This window comes from Chrysemys picta, chromosome 19, assembly GCF_011386835.1.
Source record: "Chrysemys picta bellii isolate R12L10 chromosome 19, ASM1138683v2, whole genome shotgun sequence".
NCBI lineage: Eukaryota > Metazoa > Chordata > Testudines > Emydidae > Chrysemys > Chrysemys picta.
This window is the reverse complement of record NC_088809.1, coordinates 865,970-893,518: the sequence shown is the minus strand read 5'-3', so window position 1 is coordinate 893,518 and position 27,549 is coordinate 865,970. Positions and strand designations below refer to the sequence as shown.

The following is a 27,549-nucleotide window of genomic DNA, read 5'->3' as shown; positions in this document are numbered from 1 at the left end:
GCCTGGGGTGGAGACAGGGCAGGTCTCCCTTTCACTGAATAATCTCTGCTAGCACCTGGGTGACCACCCTCCTACGCAGTGATTCAATGCTTGCAATACATTCACAGCAGAGTTGTGTGTGTGCGCATAGCCCACTGCTGTACAGATTCTGACCTGTTTTTGAGCTGGGACAGACCACAGCCCTCTGCTGGCTGAAGCCAGACCTGCCACTGTATTGTCACCATCCTCTAGACAGAATCAGACCTGCAAATGCTGGGTCTCTCACCTCCTATGCTTGGCTCACCCATAGGACATGTCTTAGTACTATGGAGATAATGGAGAATGACTTTTAGCTCAAGCAATTTTGGAAGTGGCCATCCCACAGTCTGTTCCTTATGGTCACAGGGGTGTGATTTACCCGTTTACTACAGTGATTATGAACTGGCCACCAGTCCGGGTACAAATGCTGAAAACACAATGTTGGATACAGTTTTAAATCCTGCACTTAGCACAACTACCACGAGAGGGCAAAACGCTCCTATCAGCCAGAATCCTGCCACAGCAACCGAAGGCACCTTAGCATAGATCTGCCTACCACCCTGAAGAATTGCAGGACCTTTCCTACCCTCATCTAGATCTATGAATACATCAGCAGTACTGTGTGGTCTTCAGGGATCATTCCTGGACAACACTATTATCTCCCCCTTACAGCAACAACTGGGATTTCTTCACCTGCTCTACAGCTGTGGTGCAGAGATACCACAATACTGTCCTGTTAGCACCTAGAAGAGCGTATGAATCTCATCTGGGAACTGGGACAGCATCGTCACTGTGATGTTATCTCTTCTGTTGAGAGACATGGGTTGTGTTGTTCTGGAACAGGTGTTTTTAGACAATCCTTTTAACAGAAGCTGTTGACTCAGGCTCTTTTCAGGGAAGTACCCTTGGCCTCAGATACTGCAGATTCCACTTCAAGAGTGGCTAGTACAACCAGTGTGAGAAGTCCAGCAGCCCCCAACTCTCCCCCCGCCTTTTTTTGAATGAAGCTTACTGTATGTTCCAGGAAAATGTCTCAGCCAAAGATCTGGCCTAGGTTTGGCAAGCAGGACGGTCACACTCAAGGCTCTTCCTTTGAGAAAATACACTTGATATGGGACAAACTGCAAGGAGTGAAATTACATCTAGCTCCTCAGGGCTGGATGTGCACAAGAATTTCTTAGCTAGGAGGGGGAATGTACCAAATGCCTCAGCACCAGCAGAGGGGCAGATGGAATCTTTTCTAGAGCTAGGAAGTAGCAGCTTTGGCAAGGCACCAAGTTTGGCCAAGTAGCTGGTTTTCTTTGAGGGGACCACTTTGGGGCATAAAGGCTATGTGAGATCCTAATGCTTTGAACCAACCCCTCATTCTGTGTGTCTGTGGACACTTTCTCTGGCCAAGATCTGGGACTCCCGTTAATACCACTCAGAGCAGCCAGATAAGTCTCCATAGAGACCACAAGAAAAACTACACAGCAGACTTGTGTGGCCTTTCCATTATGAGGCTCCTCATGCTAGTGCTTCGATGCTCTACAAAATGAGACTGCAGAAAATGGGAAAGATGTAAAGAGCGAAGGCAGGGAGGGTTTAATATTCTCCTGAGTTATTTCACCAAAGAAATTCTGGATCTGAAGTGAGGCAGCAAATGCCCTGTCCTCAGCCCATCCAGGTGGCAGGAGAACATAGGGACCTTTGGAACCTACGCAGACACACGGATGACAGCTCAATTGGAGTTCCACTTATTATAGATCATATCACCAAATATCCATCTCCTGCGACAAAACTCCACCTGGCCTCACCTCTTCTGTGCTACAAGACCCATGATAAGAATTGTAGATTTTTAACACCAGAAATAGTATGATCATTTAATTTGTTCTCCAGTATAACACAAAATATTTAATTTCAACCAGTGATTCTTGCACCAAACCCGTAACTTCAAGAGTATCTTTTATAAAGCCATGTAATATTTATTTTTTTAAATTTAGTATTGATTTAGAGTCCATGTGCCAGAGAATCCCCCACAACCCTAAGTTAAATGGTCCAATGGTTGTTACTGTGTTAAAAATTTGCGCCTTATTTCTAGCCTGAATTTGTCTGGCTTCAGCTTCCAATCACTGGATCTTATTATGGTTTATCGGCTAGATTAAAGAGCCCTCTGCTTATCAGAAATCTTCCCCCCCGTAGGTACTTCTAGACAGTGATCACATCACCTCAACTTGTCTTGGGTCATCGAAGTCAACGGAGCGCCTTTAGCCTCCTCCCCTCCATGCCCAAGGGCAGGTCCCTCCTCTTTTATTTCAAAAACTTGGCCAAAAACTCAAGGTAGGCTCTCTTCTGGGATGCAGAGGCAGGGACGAAGTGTCCCCCCGGATGGGTGAGGACCGCTGGACCCACGAAGTGGGAAGCCAGCTCTCTGCTCAGTCCTGGCGGGATGACGCGGTCTGTGTCCCCCAGCACGTGGAGCGAGGGCACGGCGATGGGCTCCCGGTAGTAGCTGCTGTGCGGGGCAGCCCGGCTCTTGAAGCCGGCCACCAGGATGGCGAATTCAAAGGGGAACCGCGCGTCCCCGCGCTGCTGCAGGGCGCAGACCAGGGCGGCCAGCGCCGCGCCCTGGCTGAAGCCCAGCAGCCCGTCGAAGGGCCCCTGCTCCGCGAGCGCCCGGGCCACCGTGTCCAGCGACTCGTCCAGCCCCTTGCACGCGGCAGCTTCCTCCAGGGCGTCGAACGTCTCCTCCCGCGGCCTGGAAAACCACCAGCCGCGGGGCTCGGCGTCCTGCGGCTCCGGGCTCCGCCCCGCCCCGTGCTCGGCCGCGGGCCCCGGGACCGGGTGGGGCGCGCTCACGCTCACCAGCTCCGCGCGGCCCCGCAGCGCTTTGCGCAGCGCCCCGGTGCGCTCGTGGAAGCTGCGCTGGTTCTGGCGGTAACCATGGAGACCCAGGAGCCGGAGCGGCCGCTTCTCCCCGGACATGGCGGTCACCGGAACCGGATATCCGGCTTTCAAACAGGAAATGCCTATGCCCCGCTCGGGGCGGAACGAGCGTTGCCATGGGGCTGAATGGGCGTTTTCATTGGCCAGCGGGTGCTGAGAGGCGGAGCCAGGGCGGTCCGGCTGTGAGGGGCCCAGCCGGGGCTGTCAGGGCTGGGGCAGGAGACCCCAGCACAGCCCCCCCCCCCCCCCCCAAGCCTGCACCAGGCCGAGGCCGAGCCTGAGTTATTCCCGGCGCCCCCCCCCCCCGCTGCACCCCTTGGTGGGGCGATGGGCCCTGGGACGCCCCCGTTCCTTGGCCAGCCTGAGCTCCCCCCAAGCCGGTCCAATGACCTCCCCCGGCCTGTCAGTCTCTAGGCAGCCAGCAGCCCCCTGGGGCCGGGCCTAGCTCAGAGGGCGGGGGGGAGGGCAAGGCTGGGATAGCAGGGGGCTGCGGGTCAGGAGTGAGGGGCACCAGCAGGAGCCCAAGGCTGGGATAGTTTTACAGGGCCTGCCCTGTCCCTCTCTGCTGGGAGCCCCTCTCTCTCCCTTGCCCCTGCACCATTTATCTCCCCGCCCAGCAACGCCACTGGTGACAGAGCAAAGACAACCCCCCCGAAGAGGCAAGTTAACATGGGCTCTGACAGAGCTACGGGGCGTGTTTCTCTTCTCCTTTAGATCAATGTAATCAGGAGCTAGTGATAGCAGGTGAAGGCTGCTCTGTGAGTAGAACCAAGGCCCCGGGAGGAGAGTCCACGTCTGCCCACATGTGACAGGACTCTGGGGCTGGAGGACACTATTTCCAACTTTGAAAGAGGATTTTGCAAACCATGGACGGTGAAACACACAGAGACAAAGAATCTGTCCCTCCACTGCAACTGGCAAATGTATCAAGGTAACTACAGTGTGTAAGTTAGGGTTCACTGCTGCCCCCAGGCTGAGCCTTGATGTCTACACACTGGGGCTGAGGCACTGAGGGGAACAGAGCAGTGTGTTGGCCTAAAATCCATCTTCCCCAGGCAGAACACAACCGGAACCTTGGCACTGCTCCCAACTTTGTGCTTCTCAACATCCTGTTAGTGAGACTATGTCCCAAACCCAGCACAGTTGAAGGGCCTTTGCGTGGCCATTTCCACCTCTCTGTAGTACACACGGGACATTTCAATGCAAATTAATCATGGTTTCGGCACAGCTGTTCCTTAATGGGGGATCTCAGTCCAGTGGCCAGGGAATGGTCCCTATCACAGAAACCACTGCTACAGCTGGTTCTTTCAGGCAGCCTCCGTGGAAACACTTCAGGCTGAATGGGCGAGAGACTGAGAGATGGTTCTCCAGGGCCGTGAGAGAGTGGCCCTGCCACTGCCTACTCTGTACCTGCTCTGGGTGCCAGTCAGTCAGTCTATAGTGCTGTTGATCTGGCCCATTTCACCAGCTCTGAAGTCAGAGACAGCCCTTCCTGAGAGCAAAGCTGGGAGCGCTTGTTTCCAGGCCGGTAACTGCAGGGCTGTACCTGCCAATATCCCCATTGTTTGGGGGTTCAGGGGTGCTCTGGCTGCAATGGGGCCTTGTCCTGACAGCTGCAGTCGGTGCATTTCTTCCCCACACCAGCATCCACTGGTACCACAGGTTCAGGCAGCTTCCTCTACGGGAGAGAGAGAGAGAGAGAGAGACACACACACACACACCATTCAGAAGAGGATCCGTCCCCAGGGTTCTGCCAACACAGTGATATCATCACACCTGCTCCCTAGTCCCAGCTGCTGCTCTTGAAACACACCTGCCCCACTCCCCTTGTGGCCCCTATTAGGTTATCTTGGCCTCCTTTCCATCCCCTGCAGAAAGCTCACGTGCTGGAAGTCATGTTCTCAGCGTGGATTTATGGGCACGCTAAGCCTCCCCTCTCATTTCCTAGGCAAATGACACCAATAAATGCTCCTGCATTGCCCTACAGTGAACAAGTGACAGGCTGTGACACAGCCCTTTGTGCTGCTTTTGCTTATCACACTCCAGACAGGCACCCAGCAGCTGCCACTTGTTACAGAAACAGCGACAATAACTCAGAGGAGCGTCTGCTCCCAGGCCTATATCTCAGCGGGAACAGCCGATACCGATCAGACAAGATTGCTGCTTCTCATAGCCACTCCAGTCCTGCTGGCCCCTTAAATCACTTCCCAGAAAGTCCTCTAGACACCAGCTCCTCGTGCTAGGGTATTGTGACATACCCCGCGAGAGCTGGGAGCCCTGGTCTGAGCTTACCCCAGAAAGCATCCGGCTCTGCCACACATGGTGGGAGCAGGAGCATTGACCAGTGGGGTGAGCTGGCTCAGCGATGACCCCAGAGGACTCTGCTGGGCCCGCTCCACCCCAAAGGGAGCTGGCCTCCTGGGAAGCCACAGCAAGGAAAGCTGCTCAGCATCCCTGCCACACACAGCCGCAGCACGGGGCCAGCATCGGAATGGGCTTCGGATTCGGAGCTTGAGGCTGCAAGTCCTGGGTCCATTCGCCACATGACCTTAGGTGAAAGTCTGTGCCCCTTTCCAGGCCAACGGGGAGCGTGAGGGAGGGGGGCGGCTCCGGCTGCCACACCAAGCATTTCATTATCACCAGCCACTGGCTGGAGCCACTGGGTGGTGCTCTCAGCTCACGGCAGAGCCCAGGCAGCGCAGGCTGCAGGGCGGCTTCCTTGCAAACAGGAAAACCCCAAACCCAGAGAAGCAGGAATTAAAGCTGTGCCAAGGGCTGGTGTCTTGTTCCTCAGGGCTCTGGCACTGTCCCTCCATCCCTAGGGAGTACTGGGGCCACCAGCTGGAGAGCAGAGAAGGGAAAGTGCAGGGCCAGGGCCAGGGCCCAGCTCCCTCCTGGTCCTGTCTTTGTCTGCACACAACAGGTACAAAGCTCTGGGCACCTGCCCAGTCCCCTGGTGGTCAGGTGCAGGCAGCACATGGTGTTTCTCTTGTGCACAGCAGCAGGCCGCCTGACTGCCTAGGGTGAAAGGGGAGGGGTGAGGCTCAGGAGGAGCCAAGGCCTTGGCTGGGGCAGGTTTGTGGCCATGTTCCCCAGCATCACCCCAAGAGAAACGGGTCAGGAGGAGGCAGCTGTGAGAGCTTGTGTCGCCCCAGGGACCCTTCTTCCTTGCAACCCCATTGCAGGTGCCTTACCTGCGTTGGCCGGCTGGTGCCCCTCTGGGGCTGGTGGCTGGCATGGTTGACTGTCCAGGGCCCCAGGGACTGGCCGGCGTAGAAATCCATGGGGTAAGTCTGCTGCCACTCGATTTCCTTCAGGGCCACAGCAGCCTGGATGGGTGCAAAGTCATGTCACCACAACAAAGGACCCAGCATCCTCCACAGGAGCGTCGCATGGAGAAGCGACCAATGTATCAGCCCCTCTCAGCAGATGCTGGGGGCTCAGACTGCTCCACACATGCACTTTAACGACTTAGTAAAATGGTTAGAAGCATTAAACTCCAATCAGAGTCTGCACCTTTCTGAGGTGCTTGGTACTAAAAGGGCACTGCTGCGGGGAAGCTCGCAGCGCTGGGGTCCCTGGCTGGGCACTGCTGCGGGGAAGCTCGCAGCGCTGGGGTCCCTGGCTGGGCACTGCTGCGGGGAAGCTCGCAGCGCTGGGGTCCCTGGCTGGGCACTGCTGCGGGGAAGCTCGCAGCGCTGGGGTCCCTGGCTGGGCACTGCTGCGGGGAAGCTCGCAGCGCTGGGGTCCCTGGCTGGGCACTGCTGCGGGGAAGCTCGCAGCGCTGAACTGCATATTAAATCATGACACAGTATTAGGAACAATACAGGTGCTCGCTCTGATGTGGTGGGGGGAGCAGAGACGACTGGGAGCACATGGAGAACGACCCTGCAGCGCTCGCTGTGATCTGCAGAAGCATGTGGAGGCTGCCCTCCCACCCAACAGGACACGCAGACCAGGCAGAGAATTACAAACGTGTCCATAAATCTTCCCTAAAATAATGTGGTGCTGGCCCCTTAGTCCCTGTCTGCAGCAATAGGGGCGGCCCAGTCACAGCCAGGCTCAAAGTTCCCCTGCTGTTATTTGTCTGTGCCCGGCTCCCAGAGCCTCTGCCTTCCTCACAGCTCGCCTGCATTGGGCCAGGCAGTTGGTGGAGGAGCAGGAGGCATTTGGGGAGCTTGGGGCCAGCTGGGCGGGGCCAGAGGTGCTCCTGATCTGTGCAATGGAACAAGTTCAGCCAAGGGAACGTCTGTTCTGGGCCCTGAGCCTTGTCCGTCGGGTCCACCGACTCCTCTCTCTGCGGTATTGGGCACTGGGGCAAATCCCTGTCCCACCTCTGCCAAGGCGAGACAGAGGGCTGCCAGGAACTTCTTACCTCGTAGGGTGTGAGCAGCGGCTTGCTGAAGGCTCCTCCCCAGTCAATGGAGAGCCGTGGACAAGCCACCTGCACCCACCTGGAAGGGAAGCACAGGGGCCACGTTACTCAGTTCAGGCCAGAGCTGCAGATAGGGTCTGCTCCCTCCCGCCAACCCACTGGGCGGGGACTTGCTCATACGCTGCCCGGTGATTCCACGGGCTAGGAGCCGTGCAGCAGGTAGCTCCTGGCCCACACAGGGTGCTGGGCGGTCACCCGTGAGCCACTTCAGTGGCTGCTTTTACGGCCACCCCCACATCTGAGGAGCTGCTGCCAGGGCCAGGGGCTTGGCCATTCAGGGCAGAGGGAGGAAGAGGGGCCCAGCAGACACGAGGGAGCTCAAACTACAGAGCAATTATTGTCCTTTGGAAAAGCCAGATCCTTCATCTCAGTGTGACAAGGGCACTGTCTGCAGGGGCCCGGGGCTGCCCGCCCCCTGCCACAACCCGCTCAGCTAAGTGGAGGAAACCTGCGAAGCAGCAAACAGCGCTTGGCGTGTTTATTTCAGCTTGGCCTGGGCTGCATCCCCGTGTCACGGAGTATTGGGGAACTCAGGGCCCTGCACCCCCGGCTTCCTGCGATTCACCATGACTCTCAGCCAGCCAGTAAAGCAGAAGGTCTATTTGGATGACAGGAATACAGTCCAAGACAGGTCTTGCAGGCGCAGACAACAGGACCCCCTCAGTTAAGTCCAGCTTGGGGTCCCAGGGCATTCCAGCCCACCCCCCCCTCAAGGGGGGTCAGAGCCATCTCTGTCTCCCAGCCATCTCTCCAGCCTGCTTCCAGCACACTGCCTTCCGCGACCCCTCCCACAGCCTTTGTTCAGTTTCCCGGGCTAAGGAGTCACCTGGCCTTCAACCCCTTCCTGGGTTCTCATGTTACACACTCAGGTATGCGCCTGGGGAAACTCCCATCCCCCAATGCAGACTATCCCAGCCACACTCCCCTGTCAGCACTCACAGACCACAGTGAGAACAGGCCCAGTTCGTCACATCTCTCCCCCCTTCGAGACCGAACTGAGCGGGGTCACTTTAGCCAGTGACCCGGGGAAGTTCGAACCTACCCCCGTTCCCATGGATGCCCCCGCATCCCTCCCATTCCTTGGTGAGAATTACACCAGGCCCCTCCAGTTTCACGCCCCCCCTTAGGTCGGGGGTGCTTGATGGCACTCGCAGTTCGCATGTGGGAAGGTTTATGCGGCCTGTGCCCTTTTCCCACCCCCATACCTCTGGGGCTCCAACTGGGCTGTGGTCTTCTCCCAGCGCTCCAGTCTGGAGGTCTGTGCTTTGGGCTCTCTTGGTTTAGAGCCGCCCTTTTAACCTTGGCCACACTCCGGAAAGGCTCCTCGATGCTGGGCAAGGGTCCTAAGGCTGTTTTCCCCTTGTCCCAGGCCTTCCTCCCCATCTGACAGGGGTCACAGGATCGGCAGTACTGTCGGACAGTAACAAAGACCCCAGGCCAGTAAAAGCTCCGTAGCAGCCTCTGCTGGGTACGCCAGGTTCCCTGGTGCCCTGAGAGAGGAATGTCATGGGCCCGGCACAGCAGCTGGCGGCGATACTTCTGGGGTACCACCAGCTGCCTCCTGATCCCCCCTGACTCCATTTTCCCTGGGGGAGCCCATTCTCGGTACAGGAACCCCTTCTCCCACAGGAACCTTTTCCGGCCGCCTCGTCCCATGGTCTGTACCGCATTGAGGTCGGCCAGGTCCCTTATCTTCCGCAAGGAGGGATCTCTCTGTAACTCGGCCTGGAACTCAGCAGCTGGGACGGGGATGGCCACCTGCTCTTTCTCGCCCGCTGGGTCCGAAGCTGCAGCCTCCCTGAGCCGCGTCCCTGGGCGTTCCCTCCCCACCAGGTTAGGGTCCTGCGCCTCAGGCAAGGCACCCCCCCCAAGGCCAGGGCACAGTGCCCCTCGCCGGCTCTGACCGCGGGTCACAACTAAGGCGGTCTGGGGGCTGCTTGGCCAGTCCTCTAGGTCCCCCCCCATCAACACCTCAGTGGGCAAATGGTGGTGCACTCCCACGTCCTTGGGGCCCTCCTTGGCCCCCCATTTCAGGTGTACCCTCGCTACGGGAACCTTAAATGGGGTCCCGCCCACCCCGGTCAGGGTCAGGAAGGTGTTGGGCACCACCCGATCTGGGGCCACCACCTCGGGCCGGGCCAGTGTCACCTCTGCGCCCGTGTCCCAGTATCCATAAACTTTCTTCCCATCCACCTCCAGGGGAACAAGGCACTCGCTCCGCAGGGACAGCCCCGCGCCAACCCTGTAAACGGAGAACTTTGAATCCGGAGCATCTGGCCCTCCAGAGAAGCTGGCCGGGGGCCCTTCTCTCTCTTGAGCAGTTGATAAGCTGCCAGCCCCTCTTGCGTGGGAAGCCTGCCCCTCGTCCATCTGGGCCTCTACCAAGTTAACCCGGTGCGGGTTCGGTCTGCTCAGTCTGTCCTTGAGCTTGGGGCACTGGGCCCGAACGTGGCCTCTTTGGCCGCAGTAATAGCAGCTCAGGTCCCGTGGGTCCCCTCGAGCCGGTCGGTTGTCCCTGATGCTGGGCATTTCCCGGGGGAGGGGATTCCCCATATTCCCCCTTTGGGAGGTCCCAGGGTGACTCTCTCTCTGCATCGCGGCGGGCCTGTTCCTTTGGGGCTCCTCCCTGCCACCCCCTGACCGGCTCTTTACAAACTCATCAGCCAACTGCCCGGCGTGTCGCGGGTTCTCTGGCTTTCTGTCCACCAACCACAGCCTCAGGTCGGATGGGCACCGCCCATACAGTTGCTCCAGTACCAGCAGTTTAATCAGGTCCTCCTTCGTCTGGGCCCCACCAGCCCACTTGCTGGCGTATCTTTCCATGCGGACGGCTAGTTGCAAATAGGAGATCTCAGGGGTTTTATCTTGACTCCGGAACCTTTCCCGGTACATCTCAGGAGTCAGCCCAAACTCTCGTAGCAGGGCCTTTTTGAATAGTTCGTAGTCCCCTTTCTCTGCCTCTCCCAGTTGGCGGTACAATGCCACGGATTTGGGGTCCAGTAAGGGGGTAAGGACCCGGAGTCTGTCCGCGGGATCCACCCGGTGCAGCTCGCAGGCCGTCTCAAAGGCCTCCAGGAAGTCATCCATGTCCTCCCCCTCCTTGTATGGGGCCATGATGCACTTATCAAAGCCCCGTGCAGTCCTGGGTCCCCCCTCACTCACCGCAGCCGGGGGTTCGCTGCCCTTCAATCTCGCCAGTTCCAGGTCATGCTGACGCTGTCTCTCTTTCTCCTCCCGTTCACGCTGATGCTGTCTCTCATTCTCCTCCCGTTCATGCTGTCTCTGTCTCTCTTCACGCTGATGCTGTCTCTCTTTCTCCTCCCGTTCACGCTGATGCTGTCTCTCATTCTCCTCCCGTTCATGCTGTCTCTGTCGTTCACGATCCTCCAGCTCTCTCAGTTTTAGCTCTTTCTCCCATTCCAGCCAATTCCGCTCCCCGGATGCCGAACGTCGCCGGGAGGATCCTCTGCTGGCCGGCGGGCTTCGCCGGGGGGACCCCCTGCTGGCCGGGGGGGTCACGGCGCCTTCGGTATTTGCTGGGCTCCTCCCCACCCTTCCCCTAGGCATAGGAAGGAGGGGTCTCGGGAAGCCCTCAGCAGCCGGCTGACCACTCCCAGCTGGGACAGACACTGGTGCCTGCGCTGCATTTGCCAGGCTGCTTCCCTGAGACACAGGGATCAGTTCATTCGCGCGATCTTCCGCCTCCAGCTGGGCAATGAGCTGTTCTTTGGTGAGCCTCCCAATGCGCAACTGCCTCTGCTTGCACAGCTCCACCAGGTCGCTCTTAAGCCGCTTGGCATACATCTTCCTGCTGGCCACTCACTGGCCTGTGTGCTCACAGCTCCCCACGGTTCCCAGGGGGACCCCTAGTGTGCCAGCCCTTCTCGAGGTCACCACCTCTCTGCCAGGGTCGAGCTGCAGACTCCTCCGTCCCTGGGACCACTCGCTGCGATCCCCCCGGGGGACCCTGTTACTGCAAAAGTCCTTCTCGCTGGTCACACACTCCCAGGGGTAATAACCGTCTCTCTCCCACTCTTCAGCACGCCTGGTCCCCGTCAATCCCCCTTCGTTTTACTGCTCCCCAGTCACTTACTGCAGGAAGCGCCGTCCACGGGGTGCAGTAGATCCCACCGCTGCCACCAGTTGTCACGGAGTATTGGGGAACTCAGGGCCCTGCACCCCCGGCTTCCTGCGATTCACCATGACTCTCAGCCAGCCAGTAAAGCAGAAGGTCTATTTGGATGACAGGAATACAGTCCAAGACAGGTCTTGCAGGCGCAGACAACAGGACCCCCTCAGTTAAGTCCAGCTTGGGGTCCCAGGGCATTCCAGCCCACCCCCCCCTCAAGGGGGGTCAGAGCCATCTCTGTCTCCCAGCCATCTCTCCAGCCTGCTTCCAGCACACTGCCTTCCGCGACCCCTCCCACAGCCTTTGTTCAGTTTCCCGGGCTAAGGAGTCACCTGGCCTTCAACCCCTTCCTGGGTTCTCATGTTACACACTCAGGTATGCGCCTGGGGAAACTCCCATCCCCCAATGCAGACTATCCCAGCCACACTCCCCTGTCAGCACTCACAGACCACAGTGAGAACAGGCCCAGTTCGTCACACCCCGTCACCAGGGATCTGTCCTGCTCTCCATCATGTTTAGCTGAGTCCAGCCGAGCGAGAGCATCGCACGACGCAGCCCTGGCACCGGGGAATATTTCAGAGCCCAGGGTCAAACATGCAGGGCTGGGAGATGCTACTTCCCGAGCACAGGGGAACACGGCCTGGGGGCCACCCCCCGAACCACTCCCGCAGCAAGGGAGGGAGATCTGCAGGCACCTCTCACTGGGCAGTGGGGGCCCACAGCCAGGAGAAAGGGGGTGACCCGCTTCTGCGGGACGGCTCTGCAGACACTCGCATAGGAGAGGATGGGAGGGGACGCAGGACAGCGCCCGGACGAGCCCTGGAGAATAGCGATGCAGCGAAGAGGACCCCTGGGAGGACAGGCGAATGCAGAGCCTGCCCCACAGAGCACAGCGGGCGGGCGGCTCCACATGGACACGTCTTGCTGAACTAGGGCACAGGGAGGGGCTCGTGGCCACATGGGATCCCAGAGCTGGGGGGCCTGCTTGAGTCCCCTGGGGGTCACCCCTCTGACCCCAGCCAGGCATCTCCAAACTGGCTCCTGCCCCCAGCTACCAGGGCGGGGGGACCCACACTGGAGCACATGCTTGGTACCTTGCCACTCAGCACCACGGCTGCAGGGGATGGGGGGGGGGGGGGGCGGCAGCTGGACCCGCTGGGGAGGGTGGGGCCTTGTGGCTTCCTGCTCAGGCTCTATGCCGCAGCCCCCCAAGCCACTGACCAGGAGTCTCCAGCGGCCAGAGCTGAGCTCTCTGCTGACACTAACCAGAGCGTTTCCATGGGGCCTGCGCCCCCCTCCCACGGCTGGGGCGGCACTGGGGGAGTGTGGGGGGCACTGACAGACAGGAGGTGCAGGCCCATTGGGGGTCCCCACAACACATCATAAGAAGCTGGTCGGGGCCCTGAGCAATTGTTTGGCCTGCTCATGCCTAGGGCCGGCTCTGCTGACACAGCACCTGTGCTTGGACACTAGGGAGCGACGCTCCAACATCCTGCGTAGAGACAAAGGCCTCGGTGCTCCAGCACCCTAATGAAATCACCGGGCCGTGTCCCTGCCCCATGGCCCCTGGGAGAGACTCCTGCTCGTACAGTAACGAGACTGGATTTAAATTCAGCCCATTCCCAGTCCCTGAGGGCCCCACAGCAGAGTGCGCCTGCCTCCGAGCTCCCAAAGGGAGATGGGCCCATGTGCCACTGACACAGCAAGTGCCTCAGGAGGCCACAGGGGCCTCGTACGAGACCATCACGCCCAACCACCCATGTGCAGAGGGGCAGCGCCAGGCTGGCGTTCACACTGGCACCAGGGGTCTGCCCAGCCAGCCCCATATACTGGATGGGGGAATGAACTGGACATCTGGCACACGCAAAGGACGGCGCCTCCTACACGTGTGCACCTGCGCGAGGACTCCAGCCCGGGCCCGCCTCCCCCCATGCAGAGGGGCAGACTGGGACCTGCCTTGGGAAGAGCGGTTGCAGGGTTATTCTCCTCCTCCGCAGCAGAGGAGACAGGCCAGGGCTCGGGGCTGAGGAGGGGTCACTCTCACCAGAGAGCAGGGTCCAGCAGGGAGGGGGGAGCGAGGGATCACCTGGGACGGCGCAGAGACTGTGATGGCGGCTGTGGGAGGAGGCCAGGTGAGACAGGATCCAGGGGAACAGGGCGCAGGGGGGACAGGGCAGAGCAAGGCCCACACTCACGCGTCCACGTCGGGGAACAGCTGCAGCTTGCTGGGGAAGATCTCCGAGAGCAGCACCCTGACGAATGGGAGGCCGAGGGCTTGGAGCCGCCCCTCCAGGTGCTGTGGGGAACGAGACATAGGGAGCATTAGGCAAGCCCCAGCTTGGCAATGCCTGTCAGGTGGGCAGGGAACGTGTCATTCTCTGGGCAAGGCTCTGCCAGAGCAAAGGGGGGGCGATGAGCAGGGGAGGGGCTGCCCAGTACAACCGGGAAGGGCCTCAGGAGCGTGGGGGCCTGACCCCTGGGATGGGGTGGGGTAATCCATACCATAAGGCTCCGGAAGCCCCCAGTCCCTCCAGCCATCACTGCTACAGCAGGGAGAGCTACTGGGGGATGGGATGGGGCCCATTAGACAGGAGGCTGGAGCAGTCCCACCTGAGCCCCATCGAGGGGGCTTCTCTCTACCCAGCCCACGCAGCAGCAGGACAAGCTCCCCCACCCTCACTGCCCCTCCCAGGGGCTCTTCCCCAGAGCCCACCCAGTCCCTGGCCTCTCTGCAGGCCTGTCAGTTCCTTGGGACAGCCCCCACACAGCACATGGGGGACACTGGGGTGCAGCTCCGTCAGCCAAGCAGCTGGAGCCCAGACCCTATCAGCCCCAAACAGCAGCTTCGCTCAGCTCCACCCTCAACACTCGCAGCTGAGCCTAATGAAGTAATTACTGTTCAATGACAACAATCTGTTCTCGTTAGCAGCAGCCTTCTCCTCGGCTGCCTGCAGCAGGGGCTGGGAGGGCTCCCCTCCATCCTGGCCCAGCCATCGCTGGTCATTCGGCCTCTGTCCTGCCTTCTGGCCATCACGGCCTTTGCCACAGCAGCCAGGGAGAAGGGATGAGTTAGTTGGGGTTGGTTCTGCTTTGAGCAGGGGGTGGGACTAGATCCCTCCTGAGGTCTCTTCCAACCCTGAGTCTCTGATTCTAAGCCGCAGGCAGCATCATCCTCTGTCTTGACCCGTGAGAGCCCGAGCTCCCGCAGGCCCCAGTCTGCTCTCCCTGGCATCGGCAGCTGAAGGGCCAGCGAAGCCTGCAGCACTGCCAGTGCCCTGCCCCCCGACCCAGTGCACCCCCATACCAGCCCTGGGGCCTGCCCCCTGCCCCAGAGCGCCCCCATACCAGCCCTGGGCCCTGCCCCAGAGCACCGCCATGTCCGCCCTGGGCCCTGCCCCCTGACCCAGAGCACCCCCATGTCAGAGCACCTCCTCTCCCTTGGAGCAGACTGTCTTCAGGGCAAGAATCTCACAGGGCTTCACCTCCCGGGTCAGACCTTGGAGCATTTATCATATGCCCCATTTATCATATCACCGCCATGTCAGCCCTGGGCCCTGCCCCCCAACCCAGAGCACCCCCATGTCAGCCCTGTGCCCTGCCCCAGAGCACCCTCCTGCCAGCCCTGGGCCCTGCCCCCTGCCCCAGAGCACCCCCATACCAGCCCTGGCCCTGCCCCAGAGCACCCCCCCTGCCAGCCCTGGGCCCTGCCCCAGAGCACCCCCATGTCAGCCCTGGGCCCTGCCCCAGAGCACCCCCCATGTCAGAACTGGGCCCTGCCCCAGAGCATCCTCCTGCCAGCCCTGGGCCCTGCCCCCTGCCCCAGAGCACCCCCATACTAGCCCTGGGCCCTGCCCCAGAGCACCCCCCTGCCAGCCCTGGGCCCTGCCCCAGAGCACCCCCCATGTCAGCCCTGGGCCCTGCCCCAGAGCAGCCCCATGTCAGCCCTGGGCCCTGCCCCCTGACCCAGAGCACCCCCATGCCAACCCTGGGCCCTGCCCCCCAACCCAGAGCAGCCCCCATACCCCAGCCTTGAGCCCCGCCCCCTGACCCAGAGCACCCCCTGTGACGAAGTGGGACTGTTCTTAATGTTTCCTCTGAATACTGTGTGGGTGCCTCAGTTTCCCCTATGTATTTCTTAAGTCTCCAGTGTGCATAAATGGCTGACCATCTGTCTCCTAGCAACAAATGGCCAGGGCCCTTCCCCCCTTGCAAGGGGATAGCTAAAGGTGAACAAAGAGATCAGGTGACTTCCTGGCCCGGGGAAAGAGACAAAGGCCAGAAAGGAGGGGCTGGAGAGTTTCATTTTGGAGCTGGCTGGGGATGGGAGGTGAGGGCAGACAGGGGTGTCTGGCTTGTGGGACCCCAGAATGGATCCGGCTGAGGGGTCTGGTTCTTTGTACCTACAAGCTCTGTTTTTGACCGTATTCCTGTCATCTAATAAATCTCTGTTTTACTGGCTGGCTGAGAGTCACGTCTGACTGTGAAGTGGGGTGCAGGACCCTTTGGCTCCCCAGGACCCCGCCGGGGCGGACTCGCTGTGGGAAGCGCATGGAGGGGCATATGATAAATGCTCCAAGGTCTGACCCGGGAGGTGAAGCCCTGTGAGATTCTTGCCCTGAAGACAGTCTGCTCCAAGGGAGAGGAGGCTCCCCAAAGTCCTGACTGGCTTTGTGGGGAGCAGTTCCAGAGCATCGCCCGGGGACTCCGTGACACCCCCAGCTCCATTCCCCCAGCCACTTCAGCGCTGCCCCCCCCAGTCCTGATGCACCTCCCCTCTGACCCCAGCACCCCGTTATTCTAGCCCTGCAGCTCCCCCCGCCCCACGAGTTGCCTGCTCGCTGGGGGCGGTTTTGTGACTTGGACTCGGGAGACAAGTTGGGGGGGTTCACTCGTGTGATGGAAGTACTGGGGGGGGCGCTCTGGGCGTGACCCCAGGCTGCACGGTGGGATGTGGGGCGGGGGCACCCAGGGACACAGCAGGTGCCTCTCTCCCATCACATCACCGTGGCCTTAGCCAGCTGCGGAGCAGCTCCGTGCTGTCCTGCGCTAGCCCTGGGACGCGTCGGGCAGGGCCAGTGGGAAAAGGATCAGGCCAAGACGGGGCAGGAGGTGGAGTCCCAGCCTTGGAGCTGCTGCCATGCCTGGAACTCAGCAAGGAGGCGGCACTGCAGAGCCCCAACCCCGCCCGGCCCTTGGCACTGGGCCAGGACAGGGGAAGCAAAACCAATCCCAAGTTCACGTCACTAAACTAAAAATAGCTGAGAATTAATTGCTGTGCGGCCAGCGCGGGGCTCGCGGGGCCGGCTCTCTCCTGCGAGGGGCCTCGGCCCTGGCTCCCTCTCATCTCCTGCTAATTGTCCTGCCAGCTCTGCTCCCGAGCTGTAGAAATCCTGGTCGATGGCGATCAATGGGCATGAGCCAGGGCCATGAGGTGAGTCACTGGCCAGGCGAGATCCCCTCCCTGCCCCACTGCACAGTGAGGCCAGGGGGATGATGGGCAGCCGCTCACGCCAGCCACGCAGGAGGCACAACCGGGCAAGTGCCAGGGCAGCAGCGGGGCGCGGGGGGGAGTGCTGCAGACCCCAACACGTGGTCCTGAGTGGGGCCGAGGTGGCTCCTGGACGGCAGGGAAGAGGGGGCAGCAGCAGGTCCCGGAAGGGAGGATGGATTCTGAGAAAAAGCCAGTTTCTCTTTCCTGCTCCTGGGGCGCAGCAAAGCCCTTCGGTGGATCTGGCTCCACAGAGCAGGGCTGGGAGGAGCCTGATCTCCAAGCCAAGCCAGCTGCGGGACAGACACATCTCTGGAGGTACCTGCAAGATGGAGGTGGAGCCCTGGCGCCCCAGGGTCCCGAGAATGAGTCCCCAGCTCCGGGCGCGGGCGGCGGTGCGGATGGCCTCCTGCCGGGCATGCTGCATGCGCTCGTGGGCGTAGTGCTCCCTGGAGAAGACTTTGCTGTAGGGGTCGTACCTGCGCAGAAGACAGAGCTGAGGGCAGCACAGCTGGCAGTGCCCAGCAGTTTGGCCCCTCCCTAGAGTCAGACCCTGGGGGGGATCGGGACCTCCAGGGCGCTGCACTCTCAGCTGCCCACAACTGACACAACATTGGGGGAGGGGGCTGTCTCTCCCCGTGGGAGGGAAGGAGGGGGGCTGACCCCCTGTTCCGTCAGGGAGGGGCCTGGACACAAGCACAGGTTCCCTCGCTGCTCTGGGATGAGCTCTCTGCAGGCAGCTCCAAACCACGGCCATTCCTGTCAGTCACAGGTCACTGGGCTCCCCTCTGACCGCACGCTGGGAGGAGAGGGGACCAGCTAACTGCCCCGCCTCCACACCCATGGGGGGCAGCACTGACCCACAGGCCTGCCAAACCCCCCTCTCCGCTCCAGGAGGGGCTGACGGCTCCTCTGACTTTTGTTCTCCTGGGGTCCCTGGCCCTGCGGCAGCCACCTCAGGCTGATCCGTCAGTGCCAGCCTCTCCCTGCCAGGCGAGGACCGTATGGGTGAAATGCCCTCTGGCCCGGCCCAGGTACGGGAGCCTGGACGGTCCATTGGACCCAGCAGGCCCGGTGGTGTAAGACTGAGCCCTTCCTACCACCCGCATTAGAGGGGGAGTCAGTCCAGACGCTGTGGGAATGGGTCACTAGAGAACGTTCCCAGCCCGTGGCCCGAGGCGCTCTGGTCAGCTCCCAACGCAGGGCAGAGCAGGGCGTGCGTGAACAGAGATCCGGCTCCTCTTGGCCCGGCCCCTGGCTTCAGCCCTGCCAAAGGCTGCAATGCACACAGGCCGGGCCACTCGCTCTCCTGCTCTGTCATTCTTCCCCCTCATCAATTATGAAGAAATCTTTGATTTGTTGCTTTGTTTGACGAAGAGAATTTTAATCAAATCCCACTTGGGCTGCAGCAGCTTCCCCAGCCCCATAAACCTGACGTGCGTCTCCCGTTAGTAACAAACGACCTACTAAGAAATTCAGATTTCACAAAATGGGCCAGCCTTTTGCTCCTGATATTTCATCTGCTTTCAGCAGCCTCATCATCACATTTTATGGCCTCTGCCTGCAGCAGCCAGGGAGTTTAATGGCTGCACCTCAAAGAGCTTTCACAGGTACTTGTCAAAATGTTTATATTCAGCCCGAGTAAATGGCTGGTGTTCATCTCATCAAGCCCGACTCCCCTCTGCACCTCTCCCTCAGCCCGGGAGCCGCTTGTGATTGCTCCGTGAGGGCTCCCCCACACGACTCCGCTGCCAGCCACGTCCGCCTGAGTGCCCAACACCCCGTAGGAGGCCAGACCGGGCTGCTGGGACCTGCAGAGTGAAGGCCCGGGGCCTGGTTCTGCTCCAGGAGCAACAGTTGGCTGAGGCCATGTCTGCCTGTCCAGCGCAGCAGCGGGAGGCTGGGCCGGCACAGCTGGCCGCTGCAGCGCGTCTGGTGAAGACGCTCTATGCCGACGCTCTGTGTCCCGTTGGCGTAATAAAACCACCCCCGCGAGCGGCAGAAGCTGTGCTGGCGGGAGCTCTCCTGCCGGCATTGCGCGGTGCACACAATCGCTCATGTCAGTGTAATGTATGTCGCTCGGGGGGGGGAGGGGTTATACGACATAACCTGTAGTGGAGACAGAGCCTGAGAAGCCCATTAACAGGGTCTGCTCTTGGTAGGCAAGTTTTGACCCCACCGCCTCTCTCCTCGTCCAGCCACGCTGCACCTGGACCAGTGGTGGTTTGCAGAGCGCTGGCTGCCGGCTTCCCCACCTCAGCTCTGGCAGCAAATTGTATTAAAAAGCTAAACAAACATTAAACACTTCCCAGCATCCCTGTCATGGACTCCCATGGTGGGGGGGGGGGCAAAGGAGGGCCAGGCAAAAGCCAATGGGAGGGGAGCTGGGTCTGAGCGACAGCCAGGGGAAGGAGGCGGGATGCTCAGCCAGAAATGGGAGGGGAGGTATCCACAGACAGTCTGACTATGCCCATGCCAGGAAATCCCATATCCACTCCCCAGCAATGCCCCCAGTGTGAATGTTGGTGACCCCTGCAGCCTGGCTGGCTCCAGTACCTGTAGGCGGGAACTCCGGGGTTGGCAATCATGACAGATTCCAGGTGGAAGCGCCCATCCCCCAGGTACCTGCAGCAGGGAGAGAAGAGCTCAGGGACGCTGCCACGCTGCTCAGGACCCAGCTGACTCCAGAGCACAGACCCAGAGCTGGGGACGTTTGGTTCAGGCCCGTTCTGACTGCCTGGTGGCTGCTGCTGCATCTCAGCGCTGGGTGCAGGAGCCCCTACCGGCCCGCGCTGAGCACCACAGGCACAGAGCAGGCAAAGCAACCGACTAAGGGCTGGGTTCAAGCAGCCCTGCACTCTGGGACTTGCAAACAAAGCCTGTGAGGCCATATGGGGACCAGTCAGCGCCAGTGGGCAGGGGAGAACCAGCTCATGCTGGCAAACAGTGAGAGAAACCTGCCCCCGTGCACGCAGCTGGCGGGGATGGGACCGCTCTGCCTGGCACGCATCCTGCACTCACACAGCAGGGCAGGCCACCCTCGTTTGTCTGACTTATAAGTGGAGCTCAAACAGCCCGGGAGCGAGCAGGATGAGGAGCATCACATGAGCCGTTCTGGGCTGAACACACTGGGCTGCTAGCGGCAGGCAGGCAGATCTCTGCTGCCTCCTTTGCTTTAACAGCATCACATGCAGACAGTGAAAGAACTCGCGGATGTGGCTCTGGGATCCCCGCGTTAAGGTCAGGGCTTTGCGCCTGCTTCCACTGGTGGGGAACGGTTTGCTGTGACTGTGCCAGGCCTCTCCATGTGTAACACACCCACCTGCACAGCAATGGGGCTGGCCCTCCTCACCACTCCTGGCCCAGCCCATAGCTAGGTTCCAGGGGCCAGGCCAGCATAGCTGGTGCTGTAAGCCCGGAGTGTAGACGCAGCCTAAACCAATGGCAGGGGGGTTTCTATTGCTGTAGGAACACCCCCTTTCTGTGCGCTGGCAGCCAGCTCGCTGGACGCGTCCACACTGGGGCTTAGGTCCCCGGGGTGTAGATTCTTCACAGCCCTGAGTGAGGTAGCTATGTTGACCTAAGTTTTAAGTGTAGACCAGACCTCCATATGGAGCAGAACCCAGCCATGCTAAGCTGCCCCCCCTGTACTCCCAGCGGCCGCCTGGGCACTTCAAAATGTGCCCCTGCTGGCCCCACTGATGCAGTGGCACCTGGGCACAAGTGAGACTGCAGCCCTGGACACGGACCCGTCTCCTGGGTACCACAGGTAGGGAAATGAGTCAGGAGCGTATTTTAAACAACGCAATTTCCATTCCTACCACTCCACCTGGGGCTCTCCCTGCCCCCCGGCCAGCGCACTCCACCACCGCTGCCTGGGTGAGCGCCCCCTGCTGGAGCCAGGAGAGGCATCCATTCTCCACCCAAAAATGGATTCCTGCTGCTGGACTGGGGCAGAGAGGGTGAGTCAATGTGCAGCCTCAGAGCTGCTCAGTAGTTACGTCTGGTTAGAGACATTTCTGCTTCCATTTCTAATCAGATTTCAAGTCAGCAATTACATTTCAAAGCCTTTCATTCAGCTGCCCTAATGGAGTGAGGGCTTGGAAAATGAATTCAGACGTAAAACTTGACTAGATTTTGCCCTTAATTGGAGAATGACATTTTGGAAGATCAAAGCTAATTTGTCTGGAAAAGTTAGCCCCAGAGACGGGGCTAAATAAGAAAATAACAACTCAGACAGGAGCCTGTGGAGTCGCGCAGGTACAACAGCCAGTGCCACAGCTGGGACTCACCTGCAGCAGCTGGACACCCACATCTGCAATGGAACAGGAGCCCAGAAGCTGCAGCCACTGGAGTTTCTCTCCAGCACTAGGAGAGGGCAGGGCCAGGGAACGGGGTTGGCCTTGAAAAGCCCTGATCTACATGAACATGGTGTGGAGCCTGAATCCCCCTCCCTGAAAGGGTGGGAGGGCGGGAAACTAGAAGGCAACACATTTAATACTGATCGAAGGAAACCCACGATTAACCTGCAGAACTCACTGCCACAAGACATGACTGGGGCAGGAGCTCCTCAGGACTGCGGTAGGCATCAGGCATTTACATGGCTAGTTCCTTTAGGCAGAATGAGGATTTACTGGACAGCTCCGAGCCCTCGAGCCAGGGCCTGAGATGCCCATTGGCTGAGGAGGCGTGGGGGACACCCCCTTAAGCAACGTGCCCCAGACTTTCCCAGGCCAAGCCCTCTTCAGGAAATGAAGCCAATCGTGCGTGTCCCACCCCAGACCACGTGGCCACGCCACTCTTCAGTTGTTCCCTGGGGTGTATGTGTGGTTCTTGTTGCCTCCTTTGGAGCCGGTGACTGGGATAGAGGAAGCCCCTCTGGGTGGTGCTGGCAGTTCCTGTGTGCTGCTCACCACGCTGTCTACAGCACCCACCAGAGCCGCCCCCGCTGTGCCACCCTAGTGCAACGTGCCCAGAGCCGGCCAGCCTGGACTCGGGGCAGCTGCAGCACAGCGAGTCGGAGGGGCCGTCACTCAGTCACAGGAGGCCTGGAGAAGACATCTAATGGCTCTGTGCTGGCTCTGAGGCGTTAGATTCAAGCACGGGCACCAGGCGCTCCCGAGGCTTTGGGGAGAGAGGAGCAGCGCAGAGCGGAGCCTGGAGCCCAGGCCGGGCAGGAGGAAGGGAGGCTGGGGCCTGCCAGAGGTGAACTTGACCAGGGAAGAGCAGCATGCCCAGCTTGGGCTCCTGCCAGAGAGCAGTGTGGAAGGACGGGGTGTGTGTGAGGGGTCCTCCCCTCCCCACAGCCCTGCGTGGTCAGCAGGATCCCACGCGCCGTGCACGGACGGGCCAGCATCCGCCTGTGGCCTGGGGTGAGACACGCCAAGCTGGCCTCCGGGAACAGGCCCCCGGCTACACCCCAAGAGTCACCCCAGCCCTCCCCCTCCCCGCATTACGGGCCAGCGATCCCAACACAGGCCGTTCAGTCGCTGCGCGTGCTAACCCAAGGGGGTGGGTACCATCCCGTCCCACTTCAAGCTCCCAGGCGGGCTCAAGGGGCAGCATGAGCTGTGGGTTGCCTGCCCCACACACGGATTGCCACTGAGGGCACGGCCAGCACAGCTCTGCCTGGGCTCCCCCTGGGGTGGGGTCGTTTATTTATTTATTCTGCAGCTCACTGTATTCACAGTACATTAAGCATTTCCATTACCTAAAATAATTAGGTGATAGGAAGCGAAGTGCTCCCTCTAATTTGCTGTCCTTAAATAAAATTAATGGTGCTGTGATGTTGGGGCCCAGCCATTCGTCTTCTCCAATTATCTGCCCGCCTTTCCATCTATTATCTAGTCTGATCTACGACTCAATTATTCCTTCTGCGTTACAAGCACAAGCCACTCTGTGCAGAGCCTGCCAGGTGGGTCCTGTCTCCCCCAGGTCTGGAGCACAGGGACCCAGCTCTGCCAGATTCCCACCCCCCTGGCACCTGGAGCGCAGGGAACCCCAGGCTCTCCCGAGGTTTCCATAGCTCCTGGACACGCATGGGGCTGTACAAATTGGGGGAGAGGCCTGCTCCAGGCACAGGTTTTGTATCGCCTGAACTAGAGGACTTAAAAATACTCATCGTTGAAGTGTTTGCAAGGAAGCAGAGCTATATAAACCCTAGTACTTACACAACGGCGTCTGTGTCCGGCCCCAGGCGGGGAGAGGTGCAGCCCAGGATCTCGCCTGGCGAGAGCGGCTTGCACTGCGGGATGCTGACCTTGTACTCAGAGCGCAGCACCTGGGAGGCCGCCTGTGGGGAAGAGGCATGGGGTCAGATACCAAACGTGAAGGATGGAGCTTCAGGGTGGGCTGGGCTGAGAACAAACTGCGGTTTGCGCTTGGAATACAGCCCCTGACTGACTGTACGGGGCAGCATAGGGTGTTCCCAGGCCACCTCATCACACCTCCGCCCTCAGACTCTGTGTCCCTGGCCCCTGCCAGCCCCCAGCAGCCGGCTCCGCCAGCCCATGGCGAAGGAGAGGGCAGCGCATTCCGTGGATCCAGGGGACAGCCGAGGGGCCCTGGGATGGAGGGGGTGTGTGTGGCAGAGGCGAGGTTTCCAGGCAGGGCTGGGGCCGGCCGGAGCAGCGAGAACTTGCCTGGCCGAGTGAACTGGCCCTGCCTCGGCGAGGGAACGTGAGCCAGACGCTGGGAGCCGCTAGCAGACGCATCAATTAAAATACAAGAGAAAATGTTTAACGCTTCAATGACCCCATGTTTAGACAGACACGGCTCAAGAGGCTCATTCATCTCTCCCATCCTGCTGAGCCGGCCATTCACCAGGAGCAGCTAATCCGCAGCCAGACCTGCCAGCGGCTGCCGGAGCTTCCCCTGCCACTACCAGTGTCGCAGCAAAATGCCAAGTGCTCTCTGCCTGCCCTGACATTTACAGGGCTGGCTCCCCCGGGAGGGCGGGGGGATGGCCATGAAACATTGATCAGAGTTATTACAAAGCACTCGATCAACATTATGGCAGGAGAATATTATTGCAGCTACTCATTAGAGGGGAACCGGCGGCTCTGAGCAGTCGCTGAGGCTAGAAAGAGAGACACCACTAGACACACAGGTGTGCACTCTGCACAGCCCCTCCCCCGACAGGTGTGCACCCTGCACAGCATCCCCCCGACAGGCGTGCACCCTGCACAGCCCCTCCCTCCCGACAGGCGTGCACTCTGCACAGCTCCTCCTCCGACAGGGGTGCACCCTGCACAGCATCCACCCGACAGGCGTGCACTTGCACAGCATCCCCCCGACAGGCGTGCACTTGCACAGCATCCCCCCGACAGGCGTGCACCCTGCACAGCAACCCCCCCCCAAACAGGTGTGCACTCTGCACGGCCCCTCCCCCGACAGGTGTGCACCCTGCACAGCATCCCCCCGACAGGCGTGTACCCTGCACAGCCCCTCCCCCCGACAGGTGTGCACCCTGCACAGCATCCCCCCGACAGGTGTGCACTTGCACAGCATCCCCCCGACAGGCGTGCACTTGCACAGCATCCCCCCGACAGGCGTGTACCCTGCACAGCCCCTCCCCCCGATAGGTGTGCACCCTGCACAGCAACCCCCCCCCAAACAGGTGTGCACTCTGCACGGCCCCTCCCCCGACAGGTGTGCACCCTGCACAGCATCCCCCCGACAGGCGTGTACCCAGCACAGCCCCTCCCCCCCGACAGGTGTGCACCCTGCACAGCAACCCCCCGACAGGTGTGCACCCCCACAGGCTCTGGCAGGCACCCTGCTCTGCCCGGGCACATGCAGCACTGTGCTCTGCAGCTCCACCCGGAGGGGGCTGCAGCTCAGCAGGGAGGGAGTGCCGGGTATTTTAGGGCCCTTCAGAGTGAAATGGTTTGAGAAAAGCAAGTTCTTCCCCTTCCCCTCCCTTCATCCTGACACTGCGCCCATGAGCCCCGCCCCGGGACAGGAGCATCTCCCCACCTAGGCGTGGAGGCCCCCGCAACTGCCTGATTTCCAGGCTGAACATGGATCTTGATACAAATGCAACTGCCAAGGAGAGGAGCGTGCGAGAGAGCTGTCAATTATGGGACGTTCATGATCCCTGCTGTGCTCCTTATTAAACCCACTCAGTCCCATTAGCCCTGGGAGCCCAGAGTTTGCGCCGCAGGTACGACAGGCGCTGCTCCAATAGCTTCTGGCCTGGGCTCCCTGCAGAGGACCCAGCATGGGAGCAGGGTGACCTGGAAGCCACCAGGCGCTGGCTCCGGGAAGTTGTTGCTTATCTGCATTCACAGGCATTGGGAGGCAGCTGGTTGTGGGGCGTGGGAAAGAAAGAGCCCACAGGCTGTTACTGGTGTGAGGCCCCAGGCCCAGCAGCCAGCCCGGCCCCACGGCCATCTCACCTGCAAAGCGGAGACGAACTGGATGGTGCTGACAAGAGCCAGGCAGGCGCCCTTGGGGAAGTTGAAGTGGACGGTTTCCACAAAGTGGGACGTATCGATCTTGATATCCACAAACACATAGAGCATCTTCACCCCCTGCGTGGCGTCGATGGGAACTAGGGCCAAGGAGAGAGAGCGTGAGCTTAGCTGGCTGCCCCCAGCCCCGCCGGCCAGGAGCCGAGGCACAGGGCCAGCGGAGCATCCCTCCTGCAGCACCTCCCAGCCCACGCAGGCACCGGCTGGGGAAGCAGCCAGAGAGGAGCTCGAGCCCAGCTGCTGAACCGTCCCCCCAGGGCCTGAGTGCAGCCAATACGTAAGGAGAGGGGCCGCCCCCACTCAGCGGCACCGCACTGGCTTGCAGAAGCCACCAGGCAGCCCCTGCCCCCATTTTCAGAGGCTCCTGGCTCGCTGCCCGGTGCTGTTACACTGAGGAAGGTGTCACAGGCAGGGCTCCCGGGCCCAGGCGCGGCGCTAGCCAGGAGATGGTGCGCAAGTCCCGTGGCATGGCAGCGCCAGCCCACCGCGGCCAGGTCAAGGCGTGTAGCACGCAGCTGGGACAGCGCTGGCAGGCAAAGGAAAGCAGCACTCGGTCATTTCTCTCCGGGGAACGGCCGCCCAGGGAATCGATGAACACAAATCTAATTACCCTCCATGCTAAGGAGCCCATGTCACCACAATTAAGCGAATAATTAAAGAACATGGGGTCCGCATCGACCCACAGCTCTGTGCTCACTGCCCATTTCAGTGCCATTCCCCTGAGCACAATTAAGTGCCAAATTACTCCCTCCGGGGGGGCTGTGGAGGGTTTGCAGGACCACAGAGGGAGATGTGCCCTTGTCCTTCACAGAGCAGGGGGCATGGCACAAAGGCCTGGGCACAAATGCCAGGGAGAACTCGCTGTAACCGTTGCAGGGGTAGGGTCACCAGCCTGCTACGGGCACCACCCCTGAGCACAGCTCTGCTCCGAACAGCCAGGGGAATGCAACACGGGGTGCATGGCCAGCAGCTGCACTGTACAGAGCCAGCCCCACTGGCTCTCTTGTGCAGAGCTGCTTGCCCAGGAAGAAGTGCTCCCTTCCAGCAGTGGCTGCATTTCCCTGAAAGGGCTGGGGACCTTCACCAGGAGAGCCCAGGCAGGCAGCAGCGGCGCGTGTGAGCTCCTGCTCCCGAGTGCTTCTCTTCTCACCGTTCGTTAATCTAACAGCCAGGACAGACCAGGAGTTTTAACGCCCCCAGGCTACTAACACCGTCTCCCCCTGACCCTCGCTCCTATACTGCAGTGATGGACACTGATCACTGCGGTCACCCCCCGGACGTGGGTTGGGACCCTCACTTTTCAACCCTGCAATATTCTATAAGAAATGTGATTATTACAAGTCATTTCTATGCCCTGTAAATTCACCTCCCAGCAAGGCTACCCCATCTGGGGCCCACGACGCAGAGACAGGTGGAGGACTCACTCTGGGCGGGGCGCCTGGGCTGACCTGCCACCGGTGGGGACTGGACTGCAGAGCGCTCTGGGAGCGAGGGAGCTGGTCCCAGGGAGCCAGAACTGGGGCTTAGAACCGGCTCCGGACTCAGCCAGACCCCAGCTCCCACGGCACGGGGCCTGAGCCTCTGGAAAGCCCCCCCGCCCATGCCAAGGACACACAGGAAGGGTCGTGGGTGACGGATGCTGGAGGGCGCGGCGGGCGGGGGTGCTCTGCTGTGCACGGTAAATGCACAGGGAGTGTGTCAGCAGGGCCCCTGGGGCACACAGCACAGCCGGGCAGGCAGACGTGCTCTGGCCACGCCAACAGAGACAGTCAGGCCCAGGCCAGTCTCAGTGGGGTAAGGGCAGCAGAGCCCACCCACCCCGAGCCAGGGGGTGGCCTCCTGCAGCTGGGCTCCGTCTGCCCCAGGCTTGCCCGGCCCTCCGTTATCTGGGGCAACAATTCCACAGAGCCACCTTAAAACCCAAAATGTCTTATTGTTATTTTTGGGCTGATTCCACCCTGGGTGGACTTCAAAGTTAGCAGCATCTGGGACAGCAGCGCAGTTTCCATGGCAACTGAATCCAGAGTACCCTTCTGCCTAGGGAGCGCAGAGCCGCTCCTCGACTGCCCTTTAAACCAGC

At 60.4% G+C, this 27,549-nt stretch overlaps 2 protein-coding genes across 7 annotated transcripts in view; both read right to left on the bottom strand.

Annotated features, from left to right (window-relative positions):
* Positions 1–1,866: 1,866 nt before the first annotated feature.
* On the bottom strand, positions 1,867–3,475 carry OVCA2 (OVCA2 serine hydrolase domain containing). The gene has a single exon (XM_005313989.4). The coding sequence runs from the start codon at positions 2,980–2,982 to the stop codon at positions 2,308–2,310; it is 675 nt and encodes a 224-aa protein (XP_005314046.2). The 5' UTR covers positions 2,983–3,475; the 3' UTR covers positions 1,867–2,307.
* Positions 3,476–3,839: 364 nt separating this feature from the next.
* Positions 3,840–27,549, bottom strand: part of DPH1 (diphthamide biosynthesis 1) — a 135,695-nt gene continuing 111,985 nt past the window's right edge. For 5 of the 6 annotated variants that reach the window (XM_065573196.1, XM_065573198.1, XM_065573195.1 and 2 more), the window contains 8 exons: positions 25,395–25,549; positions 23,166–23,287; positions 19,552–19,620; positions 17,318–17,474; positions 13,703–13,803; positions 7,319–7,397; positions 6,138–6,272; positions 3,840–4,621 (listed from right to left, as the gene is read on the bottom strand). In XM_065573196.1, the coding sequence (XP_065429268.1) occupies positions 4,517–4,621; positions 6,138–6,272; positions 7,319–7,397; positions 13,703–13,803; positions 17,318–17,474; positions 19,552–19,620; positions 23,166–23,287; positions 25,395–25,549 (923 nt within the window). In that variant the 3' untranslated portion in view covers positions 3,840–4,516. Of the gene's footprint in view, positions 4,622–6,137; positions 6,273–7,318; positions 7,398–13,593; positions 13,804–17,317; positions 17,475–19,551; positions 19,621–23,165; positions 23,288–25,394; positions 25,550–27,549 lie in introns of those variants that run through there. The other variant, XR_010593838.1, reaches the window with a different exon arrangement.